Source organism: Dermacentor andersoni, chromosome 1 (assembly GCF_023375885.2).
Source record: "Dermacentor andersoni chromosome 1, qqDerAnde1_hic_scaffold, whole genome shotgun sequence".
NCBI classification, from domain to species: domain Eukaryota; kingdom Metazoa; phylum Arthropoda; class Arachnida; order Ixodida; family Ixodidae; genus Dermacentor; species Dermacentor andersoni.
The window spans coordinates 126,266,419-126,288,339 of record NC_092814.1 but is presented as its reverse complement, the minus strand read 5'-3'; the positions used below and the strand labels follow the sequence as shown (position 1 = coordinate 126,288,339).

General features: G+C 43.6%; 1 protein-coding gene across 1 annotated transcript; it reads left to right on the top strand.

Moving 5' to 3' along the window:
• The first annotated feature begins 7,331 nt into the window (after nucleotides 1-7,331).
• On the top strand, nucleotides 7,332-15,075 carry LOC126545842 (uncharacterized). Its single transcript, XM_050193844.3, has 4 exons — nucleotides 7,332-7,383; nucleotides 9,470-9,529; nucleotides 11,744-11,781; nucleotides 13,232-15,075. The coding sequence occupies exons 1-4, from the start codon at nucleotides 7,347-7,349 to the stop codon at nucleotides 13,619-13,621; spliced, it is 525 nt and encodes a 174-aa protein (XP_050049801.2). The 5' UTR covers nucleotides 7,332-7,346; the 3' UTR covers nucleotides 13,622-15,075.
• Nucleotides 15,076-21,921: the final 6,846 nt, after the last annotated feature.

The following is a 21,921-nucleotide window of genomic DNA, read 5'->3' as shown; positions in this document are numbered from 1 at the left end:
GGTGGAGAGCCATAAGTTCATCATCGAACATAAACTTTTGACGAGAAACAATGGATCGTCTACTGTTGTTGGTCGCGAAAGGACGTCGTCAACGATCACACTTGCCACACACAAGGAGCTTGCAGCTAGTGAGGTCATGAGAGCCGGAACTTTGGGTTGCGATTATTTCGATACATGCCCACTCCAGTGCAAATGGGCGATGTCTTGCAGTCCACAGCGAGATATTCTTTTACGAAATGTAAGAAATTTAGGCGGCTGCCGACCGAAGTTACTAAAAATCCGCTTGTTACAATTAAGCAGGCCATTGTTTTGTGATTTGTTAATCAACGAGCTTTCAAGGCTCATTTAAAGCACCCGTAATTCTGAGCAGCAAGGCAGAGTGCAGAAAGGAGAGCTCAGCATAAACAGCGGTCACTTAGTTTTGAAGTTCCTAGACAGCTTGCCACTTGAAGATACACATAGCGGCTCACCGAATATATGGAGGATCCTCCGCGCGCTTTATAGCCCTGAAATATGTTCAAGCCATCAGCAGCTTCTTGCATTACTACACATCAGTTAGTTACACCTGCTAGTGGAAAGGCTTCCAGCGCCCTTTGCATCCCCAACCTTGGCTCCTCCAGATGTACTATATATATAATGCGTAGTATGAGTTTCAACGCGCGAGCCTTCTCCGCAGCTCTGTCATGGTCGTGCTGGTGGCCACACTAGCGTACAATGCGCTCGAGAAAAGGGTGGAGAGGGTTTTTCCCTTCCAGCACTGTACATCAACCTCTGTGCTTCACGTTATCTGCTATCTTCGGATTGGGTATGCCTAAACTGTGAAGCTATTATACGCGGGTCAGCCATGGAGCGTGACCTTCCGAGTTTAAGGCGGCACGCTCGTCAGTGCGCACCGCTCCACACTACGTTAAGAATTCAACGTAATTTTGAGAACATTGAGGAAAACTGCGAAAACTCCAATACCGCCAGAATTTCTGAACATCTGAACAACGCTTCCCAAGATCGGAACACTCTCCTAAATTTAAAGAAGCATGCAGTTTGCATACATCAGCAGATTCTCTGTCTGTAGCATTATCCATAGGCGGGCAGGGCATGCAAGACCCACCTGGTCAGCGATGGGGCATTTACAGAGTTCATCGAACTACTGCTGCATTTTCTTCACCAATCCATGAATCTCGCAGAAAGTGCTTAAGTGCAGCGCAGTGCGAACGCCGCTGGGGCGATGAAAGAGCGCGCCGCAGTGACACGTGTACCAACGTCGCACGCACCGCTTCTCGATCAACGATGCAATATGGTGCACGAGATGAGACCGACGGTAAGCATTTGGCGTGGGGCAGCGCCTGCTGCAAGCATTACTTCAGAAACATACGACCGTGGGTCTGATCCCCGGTCGGATACCTTCTATTCTACGTCATGTCGTACCGTGCCTGAACCAAAGCGTGCCGATCAAACATGGAGGGCTCATTTGTTAGCTCGTAACTTCTGTTCTCAGTAAAGCCCTTAGTAGCGCGCGTCATGTAAAGAGGCGTCTGAACGGCACCAGCCACAAAGCCTCCGTACTTTTTTCGCCAGGAGCTGACCAACAGATAGCAGACACCATAAATTGTAAAAGGCTTCGTTTTGGCGAGTCAATGACACCCCATTCAGCTTCGATGCCGCTCAACAATCACAAGAGTGCCACGTCACGTGCAAATGCGTTCGAGCAGGAACGTAGAAAACGACGTGGAAGAACGGCGCCGCTGAGAGGCGTCAGAGTCAGAAGTGGTTTTGCTTAGCAATTAAATGAATTCCAAAAATTTCTGTACAGAAGGAGGTCCCATAGTCATAGACTGAATCGGGACCCTCCAAGGGTAGGGAATGTAGAAAAATTAAAGCAGCAAACAGTAGTAGCGAGCACAAATAATAATATACAACGCAGGCAAAGCAAATAAGAAAGCAAAGGAAAAAAGAACAGCAGTAGCGAAATCAAACAATAAAATACATCGCAGGCAAAAAAAAAAATGAAACAAAGAGCAGCAAGCAAAGGAACCAAAAGCCGCAATTAGACAGGGTAAAAAACAAAGGCAATTCAACTCTCCTAAGCAGTTGCCTGATGGTTATAGGGTGAAAAATAGTAAAAATAAACGAAAAAAAAACAAAGAAGTCGCATCTATCTTCAGAAATGAAAAAGAACCCCTGAGAAGATGCTTCATCAAAAAAAAAAAAAAAAGAAGGTTACGGACAGGTAGGTGTGATATGGAGCGGGACAAAAGAAAGAAGTAACCACAATTATGCAGAATATGGCATGGGTGTGAGTAACGTTTTCAGTTCTTTATTGAATTTGCCAATTGATCAAGCGATTTTGATTGCCGGTGGTGTGGTATTCCAGAGACGGATTCCGGTGAAGTATGCCGTTTGTTTGCCATAGTTGGTATGAACTGAAGGTAAAATAAAATTCTGATTATGTGCAAATGTTGTCATGTTGGTATTCGCTAAGTTGGATTGAGGGATGATAAACAGAGGAAGCTGATTGTTGATTTCCTTGAATAATAATATACCTAGCTTCTGTTTGAAGGTGTTATCAACCGTTAGGATGTTGTTGGCATGTAAGAGTGATCTCGCGTCACTGTGATGGGGACTACGGGTAAGTATTCTAATGGATTGATTTTGTAAAGTTTGAAGGGAGACAAGGAAGGAACGAAGGAAAAAGTGGAGAAGGAAAGGCAGGGAGGTTAACCAGTTTAGCTTAACCGGTAGGCTACCCTACACATGGGAGCGGGAAGGGGGGGGATGAAAGATGGGGAAAGGAGAGAGAGAGAGAGAGAGAGAGAGCACATAGCACAGCACACACATCGTCCGTTAGAGTCCATCACTCTTGCGTGGTAGGTGATATCACTGTCACAGCCGCTTGTCCAATCCCGTCTCTTTCACAAACCGAAGTAGTCCCCTCGTCACCTTCAGCTGCCACGTCTTCTGTCGGCGGCATGCGAAAATCGTTTCGAGGGACAATGGTCTAGTGTCAAGGTGCGTTAGAACAGATGCCAGGGACTGTAGCTAAACATTACATTCAGGAGAGTCACACAGAATGTGTTCCAGCGTCTCCTCGCAAAGACAGGCATTGCAGAGAGCGTTATCGGCCATTCCAATGCGGAATGGGTAAGATTTCGTGAAAGCCACCCCTAGCCATAAGCGATAAAGCAGAGTCGCCTCTCTTCAGCGGAGTCCAGTTGGCATACAGAGATGCATCAAAGAGGGCAGGTGGTATTGACGGTTGCTCCGGTTGGTCTGGCTGTTTGGTGTGCACCATAGAGAGAGCGTGATGTCCTGTGCAAGCACTCGAAGCTCTGCTAGCTGCGTCGGACCGTGATAGTGGTATGGGCTCTTCCTGTGTGTCTTCAAGAGCTGCCCGAGCGGCTTTATTGGCGTCTTCGTTTCCTATGACGCCGCAGTAACTTGGCAGCCACTGAAACGGCACGTGGTGTCCTTTCTCATGTGATGTATGGAGTAGGCATCTAATATCGAATACGAGCTGTTCGAATGGCCCGCGACGCAGAGCTGATAGCACAGATTGTAGGGCTGCCTTTGAGTCGCTAAAGATTGACCATTGTCAAGGTGGCTCCCGATTGACGAAACGAAGTGCAGCGCGAAGAGCAGCTAGTTCCGCAGATGTCGATGTTGTTGGGTGGTCAGTCCTAAAGCTGATGGTAATACCTCTTGCTGGGACGACCACAGCACCGGACGAAAATTGGATGTTTGTGGAACCATCAGTATAAGTATATGCACTGTCTGCGTACCTCTCGTGCAGAAGAAGCAGAGACAGTTGTTTCAGCACAGGCGACGACAGTTCAGACTTTTTCCCGATTCCTGGTACACTGAGATGGACTGTGGGGTTGACAAGACACCAAGGGGGTATCGATGGTTTCGATGCAGCAGTGAAGCCCGAGGGAAGTTTGTCGTTGTACTTAACGGCAGTTTTAGAGAACGATGCTTGGTGCCTGTCTGAAGTTAGTGTTGCAAGGTGGTGATAGGGGGAACGTGTAAAATGTCTGATGTGCGTTCTCAGGGCTTCCACCGTAATGTGAATTCGCATTGGATGGTCCCGAGCAATCGCAATAGTTGCCTCTGTTGATGTGCATCTGGGCAAACCAAGGCAAACTCTGAGTGCTTGAGCTTGTGCTGCCTGCAGAACACGAATATTTGTCTTGCAGGTGTTGTTCAGTACAGGTAGACTATATATTAAAGAAACCGAGAAAGAGAGCTCTGTAGAGTTTCAGCCTTGCGTCTACTGACATCCCCCACGTTTTTCCTGTCAAGTATTTAAACAACTGGGAAGTTGCTGTCAGGCGCCATTTCATGTAGGCCACGTGCGGGCTCCAACAGAGGTGTCGGTAAGGGAGACTAGGTGGCTGCTGTAGGTATTGCCCCAAGATGTGATACAGTAATTAATATGGGAATTAATAAAAGCGTAGCACAACGAAGCTAATGTAGGCTGAGAAAATATATCAAGGGATTGAATTAAAACACCTATGCCGTAAGCCATTTTTCTTTGCAGGTGACAAACATGCAAGTGAAATTTCAAGTGACGGTTCATTTGAATTCTCAAAAACGTAACCTTTTCTTCTGCTTCAATTGCAAATTGATTTAAACATACTAGCGGGATATAATTATGTACACGTTGGTGAGAGTGAAAGACAACGAACCTCGTTTTAGTGGGATTAATTTGCAATTTATTATGGAAGCCCCAAGCCGCCAAGCTTGCCAGGTCACTATTTAGTTTATGTGTCAGAGATTGGAGGCATCTATCAATGTTAACAATTGTTGTGTCATCTGCGTAAAGTAAGCATTCTGAAGTAGTAAGAGAGGTTGGCAAATCATTTATATAAATTATGAGAAGAAGTGGGCCTAGAATAGAACCTTGGGGTACTCCTATGTTTGTTACTTTAGGTCTAGATTTATAACCTAACAGACTGACAACCTGACTTCTGTTGAGTAAATATTTTTTTATTAATGAGAGTGCGGGACCAGTTATGCCTATTGCGTCAAGCTTCATAAAAAGAATTTGGTGTTGATAATGTCGAATATTTTGGTGAAATGTATAGCCCCCATCAATTGCTTTCTTCAGCTTTTCGGTTAAAGATAACAAAGTGAGGTCAGTGGAATATACTTCACGAAAACCAAATTGGGAAGGGGATAGAATATGAAATATATTGAGGTATTTCGTAAGGCGAATTACAACTAATTTTTTGAATATTTTACTGAAAGAATGTAGTATGCAAATGGGTCGATAGTTGGACATTAGCGTGCAGTCACCTTTTTTTAAAAATGGGAACGACTTTACCACTTTTCAGTCCTATAGGAAAGATGCCAGATTTGAAAGCAAGGTTGATAACGGTTGCCAGAATATCAGAAACAGCATGCGCAATCATTTTTATGTGGGTGGGGTGAATACCACCAAGACCAGCGCTTGTTGTTTTCAGGTTGCGAATGACATCATGAACTTCAAGAGATGTCGTCGGAAATAAGAAGAAAGATTGTGGCACATGAAAAAGGGGAAGATGATAGCCAGCACAGATGATGACATCAATGTGAAAAAAGGTACTTAGTGAAGGCCTCAGCTATCTCTAACGGGCCGTCATACGTATCGTTGTTATACTGAGTGTATACTGAGAGTATACAAAGTGTGCCGGGTGTTTTTTTAGAAGGTCCAAAATTTTAAAGAAATTGTCTCTAGCAGACAGCACAATTCTATAGCTTTATCTAAATTACTCGATGAGGTGGCAATTCCTTCAACGAGAAATCAAAATGCCTAATTAAATCATTAACATATTTACCCTAAGTAACGTCTTATTTACCTATTTTACGGAACATATTTAAATCTGCCAATTATAGCCGGTGAGTTCGCAAAGCGTATTCATTTCGAACGAATTCTCTGGAGTGCACCAGTATCGATATACTAATTTTCGAAGAGTCTGACGAAAAGCATTGTTGGACCAGTTACTTTTGTGCTTCACCGCATAAAACAGCGTTTCCTTAAAACAAGTAACTGGAATGCCTATGCAATTCGTCGGACACTGAAAATTAATATCTAGAAACTGGTGCAGTCCTGAGAATTCGTTCCAAGTGGATGCGCCTTCCAAACTCACCGGCTATATTTCGTACATTTAGACATGTGCCGTAAAGTAATCAGTGAAAAACTTAATTAGCGTAATTATGTTAATTGTTTAATGAAACATTTTGATTTCTCGAAGAACAAATGGCCGCCTCATGAAGTAATCTAGATCAAGGGTTGTAATTGTCCCATCTGCCACAGGCAATTCCTAAAAATTTTGGACCTAAAGAAACACATGGTATATACGAAGAAAAAAAAGTGCAGATCGGCGGGAGGGGTTAGCATTTCTTACACTGATCTGCTTGAACTAAACCAATTATTCATTCGATCACATATACTTATATTACGTTACGCCATATCCTGCCTGAATCAAAGCATGACGAACAAACACGATTGACCAAATTCCTAGGTAATAGGTACCCTTTCTAGTAAAAGCCAGCATATTGCCGGTTGCCCTTTCTCATTTTGCGATAAAGACTAAATACACAAGCAGTGAAATCGCGTAGCTCAACGCTATCTTTTTTTCTATATCTACTCAACTTACGGTTTCTTTCGTCTATTTAATTTATTTGATCACCGGAAACCTAAATTATCGTCATTTTTTGCCTATTCGCTACTCAATTCTCGGTAAAACGCAATAAAGCAGCGAGAGTTTTTCAAATACCGACGTCAAAGGGGGAGCAGGGGGCGCGTAGAAACCGGAAACCATAGCGAATGCCACCGGCTTCTAATCGCAATTTTCACGGGCCTCGGGGGACGCGTCATGTGGGTGGCTAACAAAAAAGGTTATCTGGAACTTGAAGGAAACATAAAAGTGATGAGAAACTCGAGAATGCAACCGCCTCTTACAAAATCGTCTCGCCGGGCCAGGTGTTACGGGAGCCGGTGGCCAGTCCAGCGACGGAAGCAGCCACTCCGTCGAGTTAGCGTGTGAACGGGTTCCGTCTCGGAGGCGGGAACGCACTTGCTCATGCGGACGCAGGAGGAGAGGTGTTGCATAACGGCGTGGCGAGCCGCTCCGGAGCATCGGACGGCCGGAATGAAGGGGGGGAGGGAGTCACTTTCTTCAGGGGCACAGGGTCCAATAGGGCACCTGGTTAGGCCAAGGATGGATCGCGCGCAGCAACGGGCATGCGCGCAGGAGAGGGACGCTCTGGAGAAGGCGGCTCTTTGGAAGGTTAGCGGAAACGAGAATGACGACATTTTTTCACGCCAACCCTCACCTAGCTCGTATAAAAGGGATCTCATCGGCACATGCATGCCGCACAGTTCTCACGTCCGTCCTCCCTCCACCGGTGAGTGAATCCCTCCTTGCTACGAACACATTCTGACACTCGCAATTTAAATGGAGCCAGATACCGCAATGCTCCGGGACCTTTTCATGGAGTTCCATGAGAAGAGCCCATGGCACCCTGCTTGTTTCGCGAAACGAGGCAAGCCTCCAGTGGTCTTTGATGACTTGGTCTCTTCAAATGTCCTTTTTTTTCAAAATTATTCACCAATGGTTAGAAGGACTTCTTCGCACAGTTAGATGCGAGTCTTGATTGCAAGTGTCCCGAAGCAGTTCGCACGCGTACCTATGACAACTTTTGCGAATTGAGATTCACTGCAGACCTCCTAAACATTTGGTGTATCTCAATTACGCAAGAAGCGGAAATATAGTACTGTGCAGAGCGCACTTATACTGTCGGCGTATAACAACGAGCGAACAATAAACAGTGCGAAAATTACGGGGAAGCTCTAACTGCTTAACGTGATTGTTATCCGGTAATATTATTGCGGAGCCTTGTTTCTTGCAGCACGTCTAAGGACGTCTAAGTTCATGACGAGGTTCCATCATATTAATAACGCATTTTCGAAAGTTAGCCTTCTGGTTCGTGATTTGCCGTACGCGAGGAGCACCATAAGCATATAAATGACCCACCCACTGATACCCATAGTAAAATGCACCACGAATTCCTCGGGATCAAATTCTTTACCCGTCTGGTGACGCAACCGTCACAGCTACTTCGCCATCCTTCGGCCAGTTAGCGATGTCACTATGAATAGCGACCTCGAAAAGATCCGGTACAATCTATTCCAAGAATGAAGAGCGCTGTAGTACATCCAGCTTCAAAAGACCTATAGTCTCTTTCTTGGCTCAATTTAACATTCATTACGAGAAGAAAGCCAGCAGAATATGCGACGCAGCTGACTTCAAGAAGAGCGCAAGACGGTGCTGGATACAGGGCACCAAGAGCCTTCTGAATTCGACTACGCTGTGCTGTACATTCCGTTGTTGTGTTTCTTTAAATAACGCACTAATTCGCCGTACCTACAACTCTGCTGCATAACTATTATAATCATTTTGTTTCATCGTGACCAAGTGGCAACCTAGTAGTAATTAAAACGTCTGATGTTCTTTTTTTCCCCTCCTATAATGACTTTCTAGTTGAAGTCTACCAAACCTTTATATTTCCGTAAATTTTTTTATATATTGTATCTATAAGCATTTCACGGGACTTACTGGCCCGCGAAGTGAAATGCTCTCAGCAGCGGCATCTTTAATGATAGCTCTTATTGTGGCAAAAGTTCGAGTTTTTGAACTACGAGTCCATCAAGGAATAAGGGGACGTTGTTTATTTAACGCAGATCGATAGCTTTACAAAGGCATGCTCACGAATGTTCTGCCCAAGCGCTAACTTATCTTTGTGAAGCCAGGATGTGTGCTGCATGGTAGTGTGCTGCCTGCAAGTGAAGGACACAAATAATCGGGGCGCAAAGCAAGATCATAAAACAAGAAGACCACTTCATTTCTTGCTTCGTTTTCAAGGTGTGCCATTAGGACTGAAGCGCGTACTTTCAAAATGTAGGTGATTAGGTATGGAGCTTCACTCTGTTGGTGTAATCACTGCATTTACGATGAGCGTGGCAAGCATAAGCGATACAATATATTTATCGGACATTTCCAATTGTGATTAGCGTGTTTTAATGAAAGATTTGAATATCGCGCTTCACCTTGTCAAACGCTGAGCCGTTTTACGTTGTAACGGAAGGTGCCTTCTCTGTGTACTTGAAAGTCGATGTTGCAAATTTTTCGGCGCGAAACTGCACGCAATTATCTACGCAAGATCTTGTCGAGTCCGCGATGTACCAAAGGGAAACACATAGAAAACCAATAACCTTTAAGCCGGACGCATTTCACCTGTGTCACTATGGAACAATAATTTCAGATGTAAAGACATCGTGTTAGAGTTGCACCACCAAGGTATATCAGTTCTAGAATCGGCGCGCTCTTCTAGGCACAAAGAAAACAACGTGCAATAAGGTTAACAATATTTCTGTCATCGAAAAGAAAAAAAAGAAAAAAAGCTTTCTTCAATATTATTCTCGCGTACGCAGTTCCTACTTTTCTGCCACTGGAGCTCCCATCGTTCAAGATGAAGTACGTCATCGTAGCAGGTAAGCGGAAAATTGCTTTTATGACTCTTGGCTAACATCCAGAAAATGGATGTACAAGTGCACGCATGTACACCAAAAGGGTGGCGCGACATGTAGCACTAACAGAGTGCTCTTGGGAAACCTAGAAGACTTAAGTTTTAAGGCTCGCTCATGCCAAAAGAGAGGCGCGTGCGCGCTACGTATACTTTCGAGCGAGTATCGGAAAACGATAGAAATCTGTTGACTTCGAGTGTGACCTTCCTCCGACGAAAACATCCGTGGTCTGCTACAGCAGACACCAACTTTGCCCTTTCCTACATTTTATGTCGAGAAACTAGTTCTATTTACTTTCGCTGCCAAATAGACGCGCGCAGAAATAACCACCATGGGCGATCAAGCCACAGGTGTCATGCCCAGCAGCAAGTGGCGCGCATGTAGGGAAGTTTAGAAGAGCGTCGCCTCCCGGCAGTCTAGAGAAGGTACGGAGCAACACTATTGCGTTCTTGCTTACGGGCGCATAGCGCGCTCAGTGAACGTCAATTCGCCAGCCAGGCACTCCATATTACCACTAGTAAACGGCAGCAGTGCCGTTTATCAGGATGACACTGTGACGCGAGGTCGGAAGTGGTACTCTGGTTCTACATTGAGTGCATGCATAATCGCATATTGTTTTGCTTGTAGACTTCGATAAAACAAGCGTATCACATATATAATAATAAATTAATTGCACCTACTTTACAGATCTGAAAATAGTCATCTGTCAATGCCCGCATCTTTTTTTCTTCTTATTCTCTGCCGTAGGTGATAGCCCAGCTGCATACTAGGTTCGTTGACCGGAGTTATATGGGTTTTCTATTAAATTTTATTTATTCCTCTTTTTTGCGTTCGCATTGGTTCATTTTACAGGATTATAGTCATGGAAACTGAAACATTGGATGCAAGATAAATATCAGGGAAGCAATTAATTCATGGCAAATTTGCATTCGTTCTGAACACGTGTGTATGAGTGAACACTCAGATTTATTTTCTGAAACTCGCGTTGGCGTCAAGATAGAACAGAAAATTGTATGGTCAAACAACTTCAGAATTTCAGAATCAATTTCCCATCTTCTTAAATTGTATTAAATACGGCTAGTCTACAAAGCGACCGCTGCTACAGCTTATAAATATGAGCAGCGAACGCAAGCCTATTCTTTGTGATAAAGTTGAAGATATTCCGGCGTGCTGAGCGTCCGGAGATTTCAAACCTCTGCAAAACAGTGCGTTCCTGTCATGAACACGGTATACCAATATGCAAAGCTCAGTCTCAGCAGTAACGGTAATAACGCTGAGCGTTGCCTTTGAAAGCCGCCGCACATGCATGAAGTACGGCATTATATAGTGTTGCCGAAGTTGAAAAGCTTTCCTCTGTCGCGGCATCGTGTATTTCTCGTTTTGGCTTTTTTCCTGGTCTTTGATTGGGTTTTACAGATATTCACAGACACTTGGCGTCATGGCATGCTTTTGTGGCAGATATCTGCGCGCGCTAACACAATATAACAACACAATACAAAAAATTCCGCCTCAACTCGCGCTCTTTTCCTCTTCAGGCCGAACTGCATGTCAGCCGAAATTGCACAATGGTTTCATTCCAGTTCTTTTTCAAAGTGAATGCATTTTACCCTTCGATGCTGGATGGAATGCGGTGGCGCAGTCGGAATTGCTTTGTTTAAGTCAACGTAAATAACGGAATGAATTAGAATGAAGAGTATGTTTTTTTTTTGTTTTTTTATAGAGGACTTAGGCTGACTTTTCATGCTTCAAAGTTCAAGTGTTATGTTTACTTCTGAAATAGGTATTCAAAGTTTTGAATGCCCTAAGCACGTTGTTCCAAAATGCTTACGAGTAGTTCTGACAGTTTGTTTAAGTTGCAACGAAAATTTTGATTTTCTTCCTTTTATGTATTTGTTTTTTTTTTAATTTCTAGACTTGCGTTATCATTTTCTTACATATTGTTCTTTTTTTGTGCGTTGTTTATTCTTCGCCAAGTTTCTTTAATGGGAGTGATTATGCCTCAGCAGTCATAAATTTTTGCGCTTAGATGGAGGAATAACTCACCGCTGTCAGCTTGGGTACTCGCTTCCCCCCAACCTTTTGGCAGGATACATGCTAATTACGTAAAGTCTATGAGCACTACAGGACCAGTCCTGCCGTCGCTCATATAACCTCACGTGATGTCATTATTCTGTTTTGCAGCTATTGCCCTATTCGCTGTCGCCGTTGCTCTTCCTAGGGTAAGTAGACTCAGTAGAAATGTCCGGAGTATCTGTGGCCTCCACAAACAACATATTTCATTAACTTATGCTGTATCCTCTCGTATACCAGGCGTCCCTGCTAAATCGGACCACGATAAAAAAAAAGGAGCTCTAGAGAAATCGTATCAAATGCGTATTAGCGGTAGTCGTGTGTACTTACGACCAGTATTTTTTACATCACTAAATATTAAATAAGTTGTTTTTATTCAGTCAACTCCTTAATTATTGCTTGAATCTCGAACATGTCAAATATGAAGCTGTAGCATGCCTCATATACCCTCAGATTGAAAAAAATTTTTCATATTAAAAGTTGACTGATTGTTTCAGCTGAGAAGAGACAAAAGCCCGCGATATACGAAAAAAAAAGAAAAACACGTAGTGGGGCGCTTCGCGACTGCTGTAGTGCTGCTCTCCAGCGTGCGGTGGGTGAACAAGCCCAGCAGCAGCCCACCTGTGGCCACAGGGAAGCGACAGGGCGTTACGCCGGTTGTAGGCATCTGGCACTCAGACACTTGTCGCACAAGGGTGCAAGTGCATGCTTCTGGCCGAGCGCTGACGAACCGATAAAGTGTACAACACTGCGAAAGAGAAGGAAGCAGCTTTTTTATTCTTTTTCAAGGAAGGAAAGGGTGAAGCGCCTGAGACCGATGGAAGGTTATTATAGCTACAGTAATTTTCCCGTTAGATAAAAATGACTTCATAAGGTCCTACATCGGGTGTACTCATCCAAACGAGAGAGAGAGTAAATTGTCATAGCCGGACTGTGGCCGAGTTTGTTCACCCATTGCACGCTTGAGAGCAGCACAATAGCAGTCGCGCAAGCGCCCAATCACGTTGTTTTTATTATTATCATTATTTCGCGGGCTTTTCTTTTCTCGGAAAAACAACCAAGCAAGCTCTAGATCGAAAAGAATGCTTAAATCTGAGGTTGTTTTAGGCGCTCTACAACTTTATTGTTGACATAGTAGAGATTCGATCAATAATTAAGAAGGTGACAAAATAAAAACAAATAATTAATTATATTTAGTGATGAAAAAATACTGGTTGTAAGGACACACGAAAACCGCTAATATGCAGTTGGTACGATTTCTCTAGAGCTCATAGTTTCTTGGTCCAAGTTAGCTGGGACACCTGGTATAATTCTCATAATAGAGAACTCTGACGGCATGAGAAAGAGTTGATACGTTACTAAGCCTTTCGTATTGTTAGTCTGCATGCATACAGAACGTTCCTCTTTCTTACGCTTCAAGCACACTGATATTTGATATTGTTAACTTTTAAGGATCAGGCACGCTTTCGTTTAGTGTAAATTAAAAGGAAAAAAAATATTTCGGCACGTTTTAATATTTGTGATCCTTAGAACCCACTATTTCTGATGAGTGTGCTATTTTCACTCTAAAAAAAAAACGAATATTTTCTCTCGCTTCAGAGCAAGCGAGCTGCCTACGAGCTCCCGGACGGCGTCGAATTTATTGTGGGCTCCGTGAAGACCTCATTCACCTGCCCAGCCAAGAATGGTTACTTCGCTGACGTAGACAACAACTGCCAGATCTTCCACGTATGCAACGTCGTACCCAAGGATGACGGCAGCACGGAGGTGCAGCAGTACAGCTTCTTCTGCGGCAACCAGACGGTGTTCAACCAATTCTCGCTCACTTGCGCCTTCCCCGAAGACGCTGTTCCGTGCCGAAGCTCTCCCGACTTCTTCTACCTGAACGACAAGATCGGTCAGGAGAAGGTGTTCTTCCACGACGACTCCGACGTGGCTCGCGCCATACCGCTCATTCCACGGTATCAGCAGGCCGCTTTCAAGGCATAAGGATCAGTCGTGGTATGCTGACAGGCATTTCCATGAACGAACCCACGGAAAACGAACCTCATTAGGGAGTCGCAACATAAACGTTCTGGTCTAATGTGGCTCGCAGAGATCGCAATCGTGGAACGCCAATCCACTTACCTAGGTAACCAATGTTTTCACCGCCGAAGAAGGTGGAATTGCGAACTGCGGACACGCTCGGCAATAAAGAACGCAATCCCAAAGAACGCTGAGCCTCGTTTGCAGAAAGATTATCCTACCTTTCCGGATAGCGCTTCATCTTAAGGTGGCCTAGCCAGAAACGTGCAACTTGGGATGGTGTGCGGCGGCCCTAGAGTTAATCTACGCACACGAAGGTAGCAAGAACACTTCAATTTTGGTGAGCCTATATGGTTTAAGAACGCGTGGTGAAGTGGTGCTATCTTGCACACATCGCTCAGTTAGTAGTTCCACCAGTGATGCTCTTATATTAATGCTTGATAAATCTATACGAGAAACTTTAGGCAAGGACGTTAATGCTGAGAAGCCTGACAAATGTAAAGCCCTTGGGAAGCGCTCTCTTGATTGAGAGACCAAGTATTTAGAAGCTTTAAGCCGTTTTCCTTTCGGTGGCGGTAAATTAAACTCACTGTATTACGAGTCAAATCTTTCGTAACCTGTGGTGTGGCCAACAACTATAAACGTCACGTAAGTTATATGGTCCCAAAGGATGCTGTACTTTTCTGCATTCCTTCATTGATCGTTCACGTTACGCATTCGCAAGCTTCCATGGCGGTAAGAATGAGCTCCACTCAGCACATGCTGAATTTACGTTTTTACTTGTAGGCGTGGTGCTTCTTTTACTCTGCCAAATGACGTCTGCAGCTTGATGTCAAAAGAAACGTAGGACTCTTAGCTTTGCCGAGAATGTCCTTTTGAGGCTTGTTCATCACGGACAACTTTCTTGCTCGTTTCCTTAAAATGCACAGCGTGTAATCGCTCTACGGGTTTCAATCGGTTAAAATGCTTGTTCGCGTGCTTTTACATAATCGATGGTGTATGTTTACCTCGAATGCGCGAACCCTGCGTGGTTTCCTCAAGCCCGAATGAAGCTCTTCGCTGCATGTAATTACAATCTCGACATCGCTTCATCAGAGGCTGTAAGTTCTCGGGCATTCTTTTTTCTTGTCTCGAACGAAAGTGCTCGATAGCGTGTCATAGGGTCTATGCAAGCATAGTTTCTGGGGTGCCCGTGGTGAAATGCTGCGCATGCAGTGGTGTCATTCCCGTGCTTTCTGGTCCAGTCTGTACAAGTGTACATAAATTCGGCGAGGAGCATCACCGCTACAAAGCATCGTCTAGTTTGTGTACATATTCAAGACGTTGCTCTGCATCCTCAGCTTTTGTAGTCCTTTCAAGTCCTTTTGTAGTCCTTCCCGATGTAACCTCTCTCTCGCCAATAAACAGCAAGCAGTTCACTCCACTGTCTTCATCTTATTTTATTTATTTTTTTTGCACTGCAACGAATTTAGAGGGAAAATGTTGAAGGTCAATAAAATTTACACCTATGAAGAAAATCTAGAAATATATGAGTGAAGTTTTCACGGGCGAGCCAGAGGACATGTCAAAGGAAGCACGTATCTTACAGATGAGCGAAGAATAAAGTGATCCACAGTGCAAGAGCATAGATGAACTTGCTTTCCCTGCCACACTCTGACGCTCCCTTGAGGAAGCACGAATCTGCAACTTCAGCCGTTGCCTTCAGCCTTAGTGGTAAGTTTCAACACATTCTTTGCTCTCTCCTGAGCAACTTCACGCTTTATAGTTGTCAGGATCAATGCAATGGTGGTGTTTAGTAAACACATAATTCTACCGAGTAGATAGAAATTACAACTCTTACGCGGTCTTAGTCGACGTGAAGATACAAATACTCTGTGGCCTTAAAATGGGTGTTGCTTTTACGAACGCCTATCCTGTCGCAATGGGAACGGCGAACAGTTCCAATTCGGACACATGTGGCACAGAAGAAACTCTAAAACATATGCTGTGTGCCTGCCCATCGTATTAAGACCATAGGCAGCTTCTCCGGACTGCTTTATGGAAACTAGACGACAGGCGCACAAGAACAGAAGAGCAGAAGACCCTGAGACTGTAGCCTCGTCCGTAGTAGTAATAGTAGTAGAAAACTTTATCTGTTATTTTGTAATGAAGTCCCAGAGGATGGCAATGCAAAGCCATGAAGGCACTGCTGCGCTTCCTTAGGTCCACCACCTTATATGATCGTCGGTGACAGACTGAACGATGGAGGTTTGTTCATGTGTGTGCGTGCGCACTGTGAACTTTTATTCTCCTCATTATTCCCTCCCGCTTTCCCAGTGCATGGTAAGAAACTGGGCTCAGCCTCGTTAACCTCCTTGCCTTTCTCTTATCACTCCTCTCTCTTTATCTCTCGAAATAAATCCAGACACGCTGAGTCCCGGGAAACTATTGTCAATTTTGCAAAAGGACAAATGTAATATGCATATGGCTGTGTAGGCTACTGTAGACCTAACGAGAATCAGCATTATAAGTATAGTACGGCGGTGTACCCATAAATATTCCGAGATTATTCTTTTATTTACACATACTGCTAACCTCAGTTTTTGAGGCTGTGGCAGGATTGGAAAATAGATAGAAAAAAATAAGTGCATGTAGGTATAAAGTACAACGTTTTCTGCAACGTACAAAGAATCGCAATCTATGTTCATGTATGTTTTTAGGCACTAGTAGACAACCGAAACTTAGATAACGCGGTATTTGTTGCTCGTACACAAATCCTGACATTATATGACGTCATAGCTTGCTTGTTGCTACGTGTGCACTTGTAAACGGCTGATGAAAAAAAAAAGGAAGAATGCTACATGTATACTTGCAAAGCCTCATGTTCACTGTCATGCGTCCCAACTTGTGCGAAATTTCAAGAAAGAAAAAAAGAACATTTGCAGCTGTGCGCCAAATCACGCTTTCACACGGTGCTACTTTCGTTAGTCGAGGTCTACCCAAAGCAACTCTCCATATCATGTTACTTTTTTCCTACTTTAAAATCGCCAGATAATTAGTCGAATGTAATAAAAGCAGAAACATTCTTCTTTGCATGCTAAGTCGAAGGGTTAAGAATGAATCAAATAGAAAAAGGATTTGTTTCTTTTTTTTTTACGGGTGCTCTTAGAGAATTAGGGAAAGGGCATACGAAGTCACTGCCATCATTTTTCTTCTGCTTTTTGAAAGACTCTTGTATGGACACCCACACGTCTCTAAGGCTTTGGGACTACGAAGCATACATGCGACACAGCTTACATATAGGCTCCCTATCCCAAACTGACGACTAGCTCCATTCTCGGTAGTAGCAGATTTCGGGGTCGATTTCAATATTGCATTCACTAAATGGACCTGTTAACAGCGTCTTGGGTAGCAGGCGAGCGTACTTGAAATTTGCTTCAAACTGAAGACCACTCGAGTTGTTAACATATTTTGCTCGAAACAGAAAAGCCTCTGGTTGGAACACCGCAGAAAAAATGACTATTAAGCTTTAATGAATAGATTTTTGTGACAGAGAGAAGGTATATACGACATATTTTAAAGAAAGAATGAAGAAATAACAACACAGCAGACCTCAGCGATTCCTTCGGTTTTGAACTCGTTTACTGCGACAGCGCGATTCTACCACAGTGAGGTCTGCCATATTGTGTTTGCTTGCTTGCATAACTGCTTGTTCATCAAATGACTGGGCCCATCTACTACGGGGGAATGTTCAAGAAGACAGGGGCACTTTCATTGGTCGGGGGAATAATGTATTAATTTAGTCTAAGAATTTGAAAAAGAAAAGTATATATACGAACTAACATTTGAGTGATAACTATAACTTCTACGATATTAAAGAAAGTAGAGTGCTGTTTAGATAAATAATTTCTGACTAAATAATCTGCTTAGATAAATAATCTGTTGTGCTCTACACGACTTCTAGACTTCTGGTTTGATCAGATTGCAGAGCGAGCGTACTATTTTCCGTGCCAGTGTTTTACTTTAGCCTATGTGATCTGTCATCTCGTTCTTTCCTTATACTGTCTTTCCCTTGTTCCTATTTTTTGTTGATGCCCTCTCCTTCATGAAGAGTAGGCAGGCGATGGAGCCCTTGCGGTGGCATTTGCCAGCCTGCTTCATCGGCTATGTCTAGGTGTGGATTTCACGAAGTATTTTGCTTTTTGAACCGGAATGGTCGAGCACGCCTTGTGTGATAAATATATGGTCGCGAGGAGACCGTCCAACACGTTCTCTGTGATCTTCCTCGCTACTGTGTACAGAGGCGACCTCGCTAGCTCGCTTTGATCAAAGACAGAGCAAACTATTTTGGGAATGCGGACCCCATAAGCCATCGCAGGTGAGGGCGACAAGCGCACTACTACAGTTTACAAGGCCAAAAAAAAAAAAAAAACAGACATGCGCAAGCGACTGTAGCCTGAACAAACCTTTCTCAGGCAATCTCACAATGCCCTGCAGATTAAGTGTGCACGTCAGTTTACGTTAAATGTGCATGCCAGTTTACAGCGCTGGCGCCATGGGTGTACAAAAGGAAGGGAACATGGCGCCGCTTCTTTCTTGACACTCCTCACGTAGCAAGTGCACAGCCCAAAATAAGCTGGATTTGCATATATATTCTGCGCACGAAACAGAATGGAGCGTTAAAAGCTGAAGATACAGTGTCTTGCGAAAATAAAAGGTATTAATCGCACTTCTGCTGCCCCAAGGTTCTGACAAGAGAAGCGCATGTACAGTGTGGAGTTATAAAAACGGCCAGGGTGCTCGCTGGTAGTGCGTTACTTGTATTCTTCATTTAAAGTAGACGTGAGAAAGAGTTTGCCTATGCTTCGGTTTCTTTCATGAGAAAACATTGTATACTACAAATTATGGTCTGGGTACTCCCAGTATCGCGTATGTGTACCGCGATCCAGCGAAATTAGGAAGTAACCCGCAAGAACGTTCTTATGTTTTTTTTATATATATATTTGAGCGGCGTTGGTCGCAAGTGAAATGTTGTCGCTTCGTGGTTAAAATCTTTGCTACTACATCGAAAATTAGTACCAATCTTTTCTTACGTTTTGAGAAAATGCTAGAAGCAGCATATCTCAGACATTAAACCACCGATCGCAGCTAAGCAATATGCTTTGTCAGAGCATGTGCGCAACTTCGCACACTGAAATTTTTTGATTTTTACTTTCAAACGTGGCGCTAAACATAATTATGAAGTACAATGCTTTACATTGAGCAAAACGAGAACAAGGTACACTCGGGAGCCAATGTTTCGACAAGTGAACTTGTCCTTTTCAAGGCGACATACGCTTTCCTCGGCACAGTATATGTTAGGTAGGGTTCTTTTAAAGGGGAGAAGGGGTAAGGTGGGTGGGTGCGGCAAAGACCGAAGGTGTGTTAGCGGCGAGGGTGCAGAATTGAGAATAAAGAAGTGCTGCGCACATGGCCGGTGACACGGTCGTGTGTCAGCCGGCGTGCCAACGGCCGTGTGCACAGCACCCCTCTATTATCTGCTTCGCTGGAGGTAACGGGCTATCGTGTCTCGGGCAGAGATAATAAGAGGGGCGGCTGAAAACGGTGCTCGTGAAAATTTGTTAAATTAGTGAAATGAAATAGATATATAAATAACAGAAAGAAAGGGAAGAAAAGGAAGGGGAGAAACACTAAGCAACCAAACTAAGTGTTGTTGCATATAGGTTGAAATTTAGCACAGCGAATAGATTCTAAAGTTCCCTTTGAAATGTTTATGCCTATTGGTTGCAATGTCTTGACCTTATGGATAAGGTATGATTCTCTATTTTCTGTCTCGCACAAAACGAAAATTTGACTGTAGGATGTAGAGTTTAAGTTCATCAAAGTTATGACCTGGTTGATTGAAATGCTCGGCGACGGCTTTGGGAAGCTTTTTAGCTGTGTCCGCGCGATGTCCGTTTAATCTGACGTTCATTGATTGTCCCGTTTCACCGATATATTGTTTCTTACAGAAGGAACATTGAAGCATATAAATAACATCCGAACTAGCAGAAGTAAAGCTAGTTTTCGCTTCATGTGTATAACTATTTGCGGTGCTTTTAATTGTAATGTCGCTTTGAAGGTGCCTGCAGGCTTTGCACCTGGGGCGATAACATGCTTTTATTACGGGGGAAGGATGTTGACTGACTTTTGTATGCACTAACATGTCTTTAAATTTTCTGTGGCGGCGATATGCAACCCTCGGTACATCCGGGAACGCTTTTCTCAGATGCTCGTTACTTGATAATATTGGGTGGTATTTTCGTAGGATGTTGTTTATGTTTTACATAATAAGTACTTTACATTGCCGCACAAAGAACACAGAGCGAACTAGATGGTGTTTATTCAGATAAAAAAATTTTGCGATAAACTGTGATGCGAACACCTCTCCCTATACCTAGCATTGAGAAGTTCACTCAATAAAGTTCCCTAATGTTCACTGTTGAAAAAACCGAATTATTAAAAAAGGTGAATCATAAAACAAATATACCTGACAGTTGCCTCTGAACTTTTGGAGCAGGCACTGAGTTTATATTCAATCTGCTTATGAACGAATCATGTTCATTATGTCTTATTTTGTTGGCCATGCAGGTAAATTTGGCCACTAGCCATGATTCTTTGGTGTCGAAGGGCTTTTGGACTAAATGGATGATGGGTGTTCCCAAAGATGTTAAGGCATCAGAGGCAGAAAAGCACGATGTTTTTGGGTACAGGCTCTTTAAGCTGCACAAAGTGTCAAGCGTATTGTTGCATCATGGCACAACAGCTACTCTTATAAAAGACAGAGTCGAGGCATTGTGCTGTGTGTTAAGCCGTGCGACATAGTGTACAATGCATGCTGATAGTAGCATAAAACGTGGTTATCGTGTCTAGCTGGTGGCGTCTGCAAGCACATCTCAGCTATGCTTTGGCACATGGACATTTGGATGATGGGCTACCTAATCATATTTGATGCCATGTCGAGCATAACAAAACCAAAATCTGAGGCCCCATCATCTTCTAAAGCGTAAACTCACAAGTTTCAGAGTCCTCCAAGCATGACCTTATGAAGCATGTTCTTCGAAATGTGCCTAATCAACAAGCAGCATCATGTGACAGCAGGCAGGTTATGGTGACATTATCAGCACTGAAGTTATTTTGTGTTGGTTTAAATGAATGTTGTTTATCTCGTATGCTTGCGACATACAATGAAGAAAATTATGAGCTAATGAGGCACCAGTCTAGTGGTGTGTGGAGCTCCTATTAGCCTACCTCTATATATTCCAAGTTCTCGAAGGCATGGTCCGCTCATTGTCCGTAGAGGAGGCCCACGAGCTGGAGAAAATGACGCAATCTTGCAGATGCTTGACTTCAATTTGGAGCTGGCTTGTTTTCTCCAACAAGGCGGCTTTTTGCGTCTTTTCTGTCACTGTAAGTCGTATGCTTGCTTGACTAACCATGCTAGAAGGACACTGACATAAGAAAACTTGGTAAGAATCAAGTTTTTATTGCGCCCTGCAGCTTTGTCTGTAGGGTACTGTAACTGGAAATGCAATAAGGACTATTAGCCATTGCTCACAAGAATAACACACAAAATATCATGCGAGGCTATTGGGTTCTATTTGATACGTTTGCTTTTTTTCGTGAAATAGGCTGCGTCAACTCACTAGAGCTCTTGCGATAGGGCATGAAATACAGTGCTGTGTAAACAACAGACAGAAAAGCCTTACGCAGGAAATCTATATTACGGTTAAAGATTTGCAGCATATTGGTATTACTAGCAATCTACAAGCGCAGCCACACTTAATACAGAGGTTTCTAGGGTTGCTATTCCAGGAGGCGCTGTTAACTTCATTAACAAGTTGCATAATTTTTGACCACATGCTGCGCTGTTTTGCAGCTTTCATATTGAATTGACAGCGCAACTGCGACTAACCATTCTGGTCGCATATAGCTCTGGTGGCAACAAAGCTTCCCGAAGTACATGATTGATGGGATTTTCAGTCATAAAATTCCGCTGCCGCCTTGTAACAACGCCGACGCATGGGCTTCTGTTTGATCTAGAAATGCCCTCCAAGATGACCAACGCGTATTCGAGTTGAGGAAAACATATTTTTGTGTACGACTTGCGGAACGATGTAGGATAACTGAATTTACTCGATAATCTGCAAACACAGCTCAGAGAACGCATACCCGGCATTTCAACGCGTTTAGTGTGAGCAGAAAACTGCAAAGTATAAAGAAGTACACCGAGTTCATTGATATCA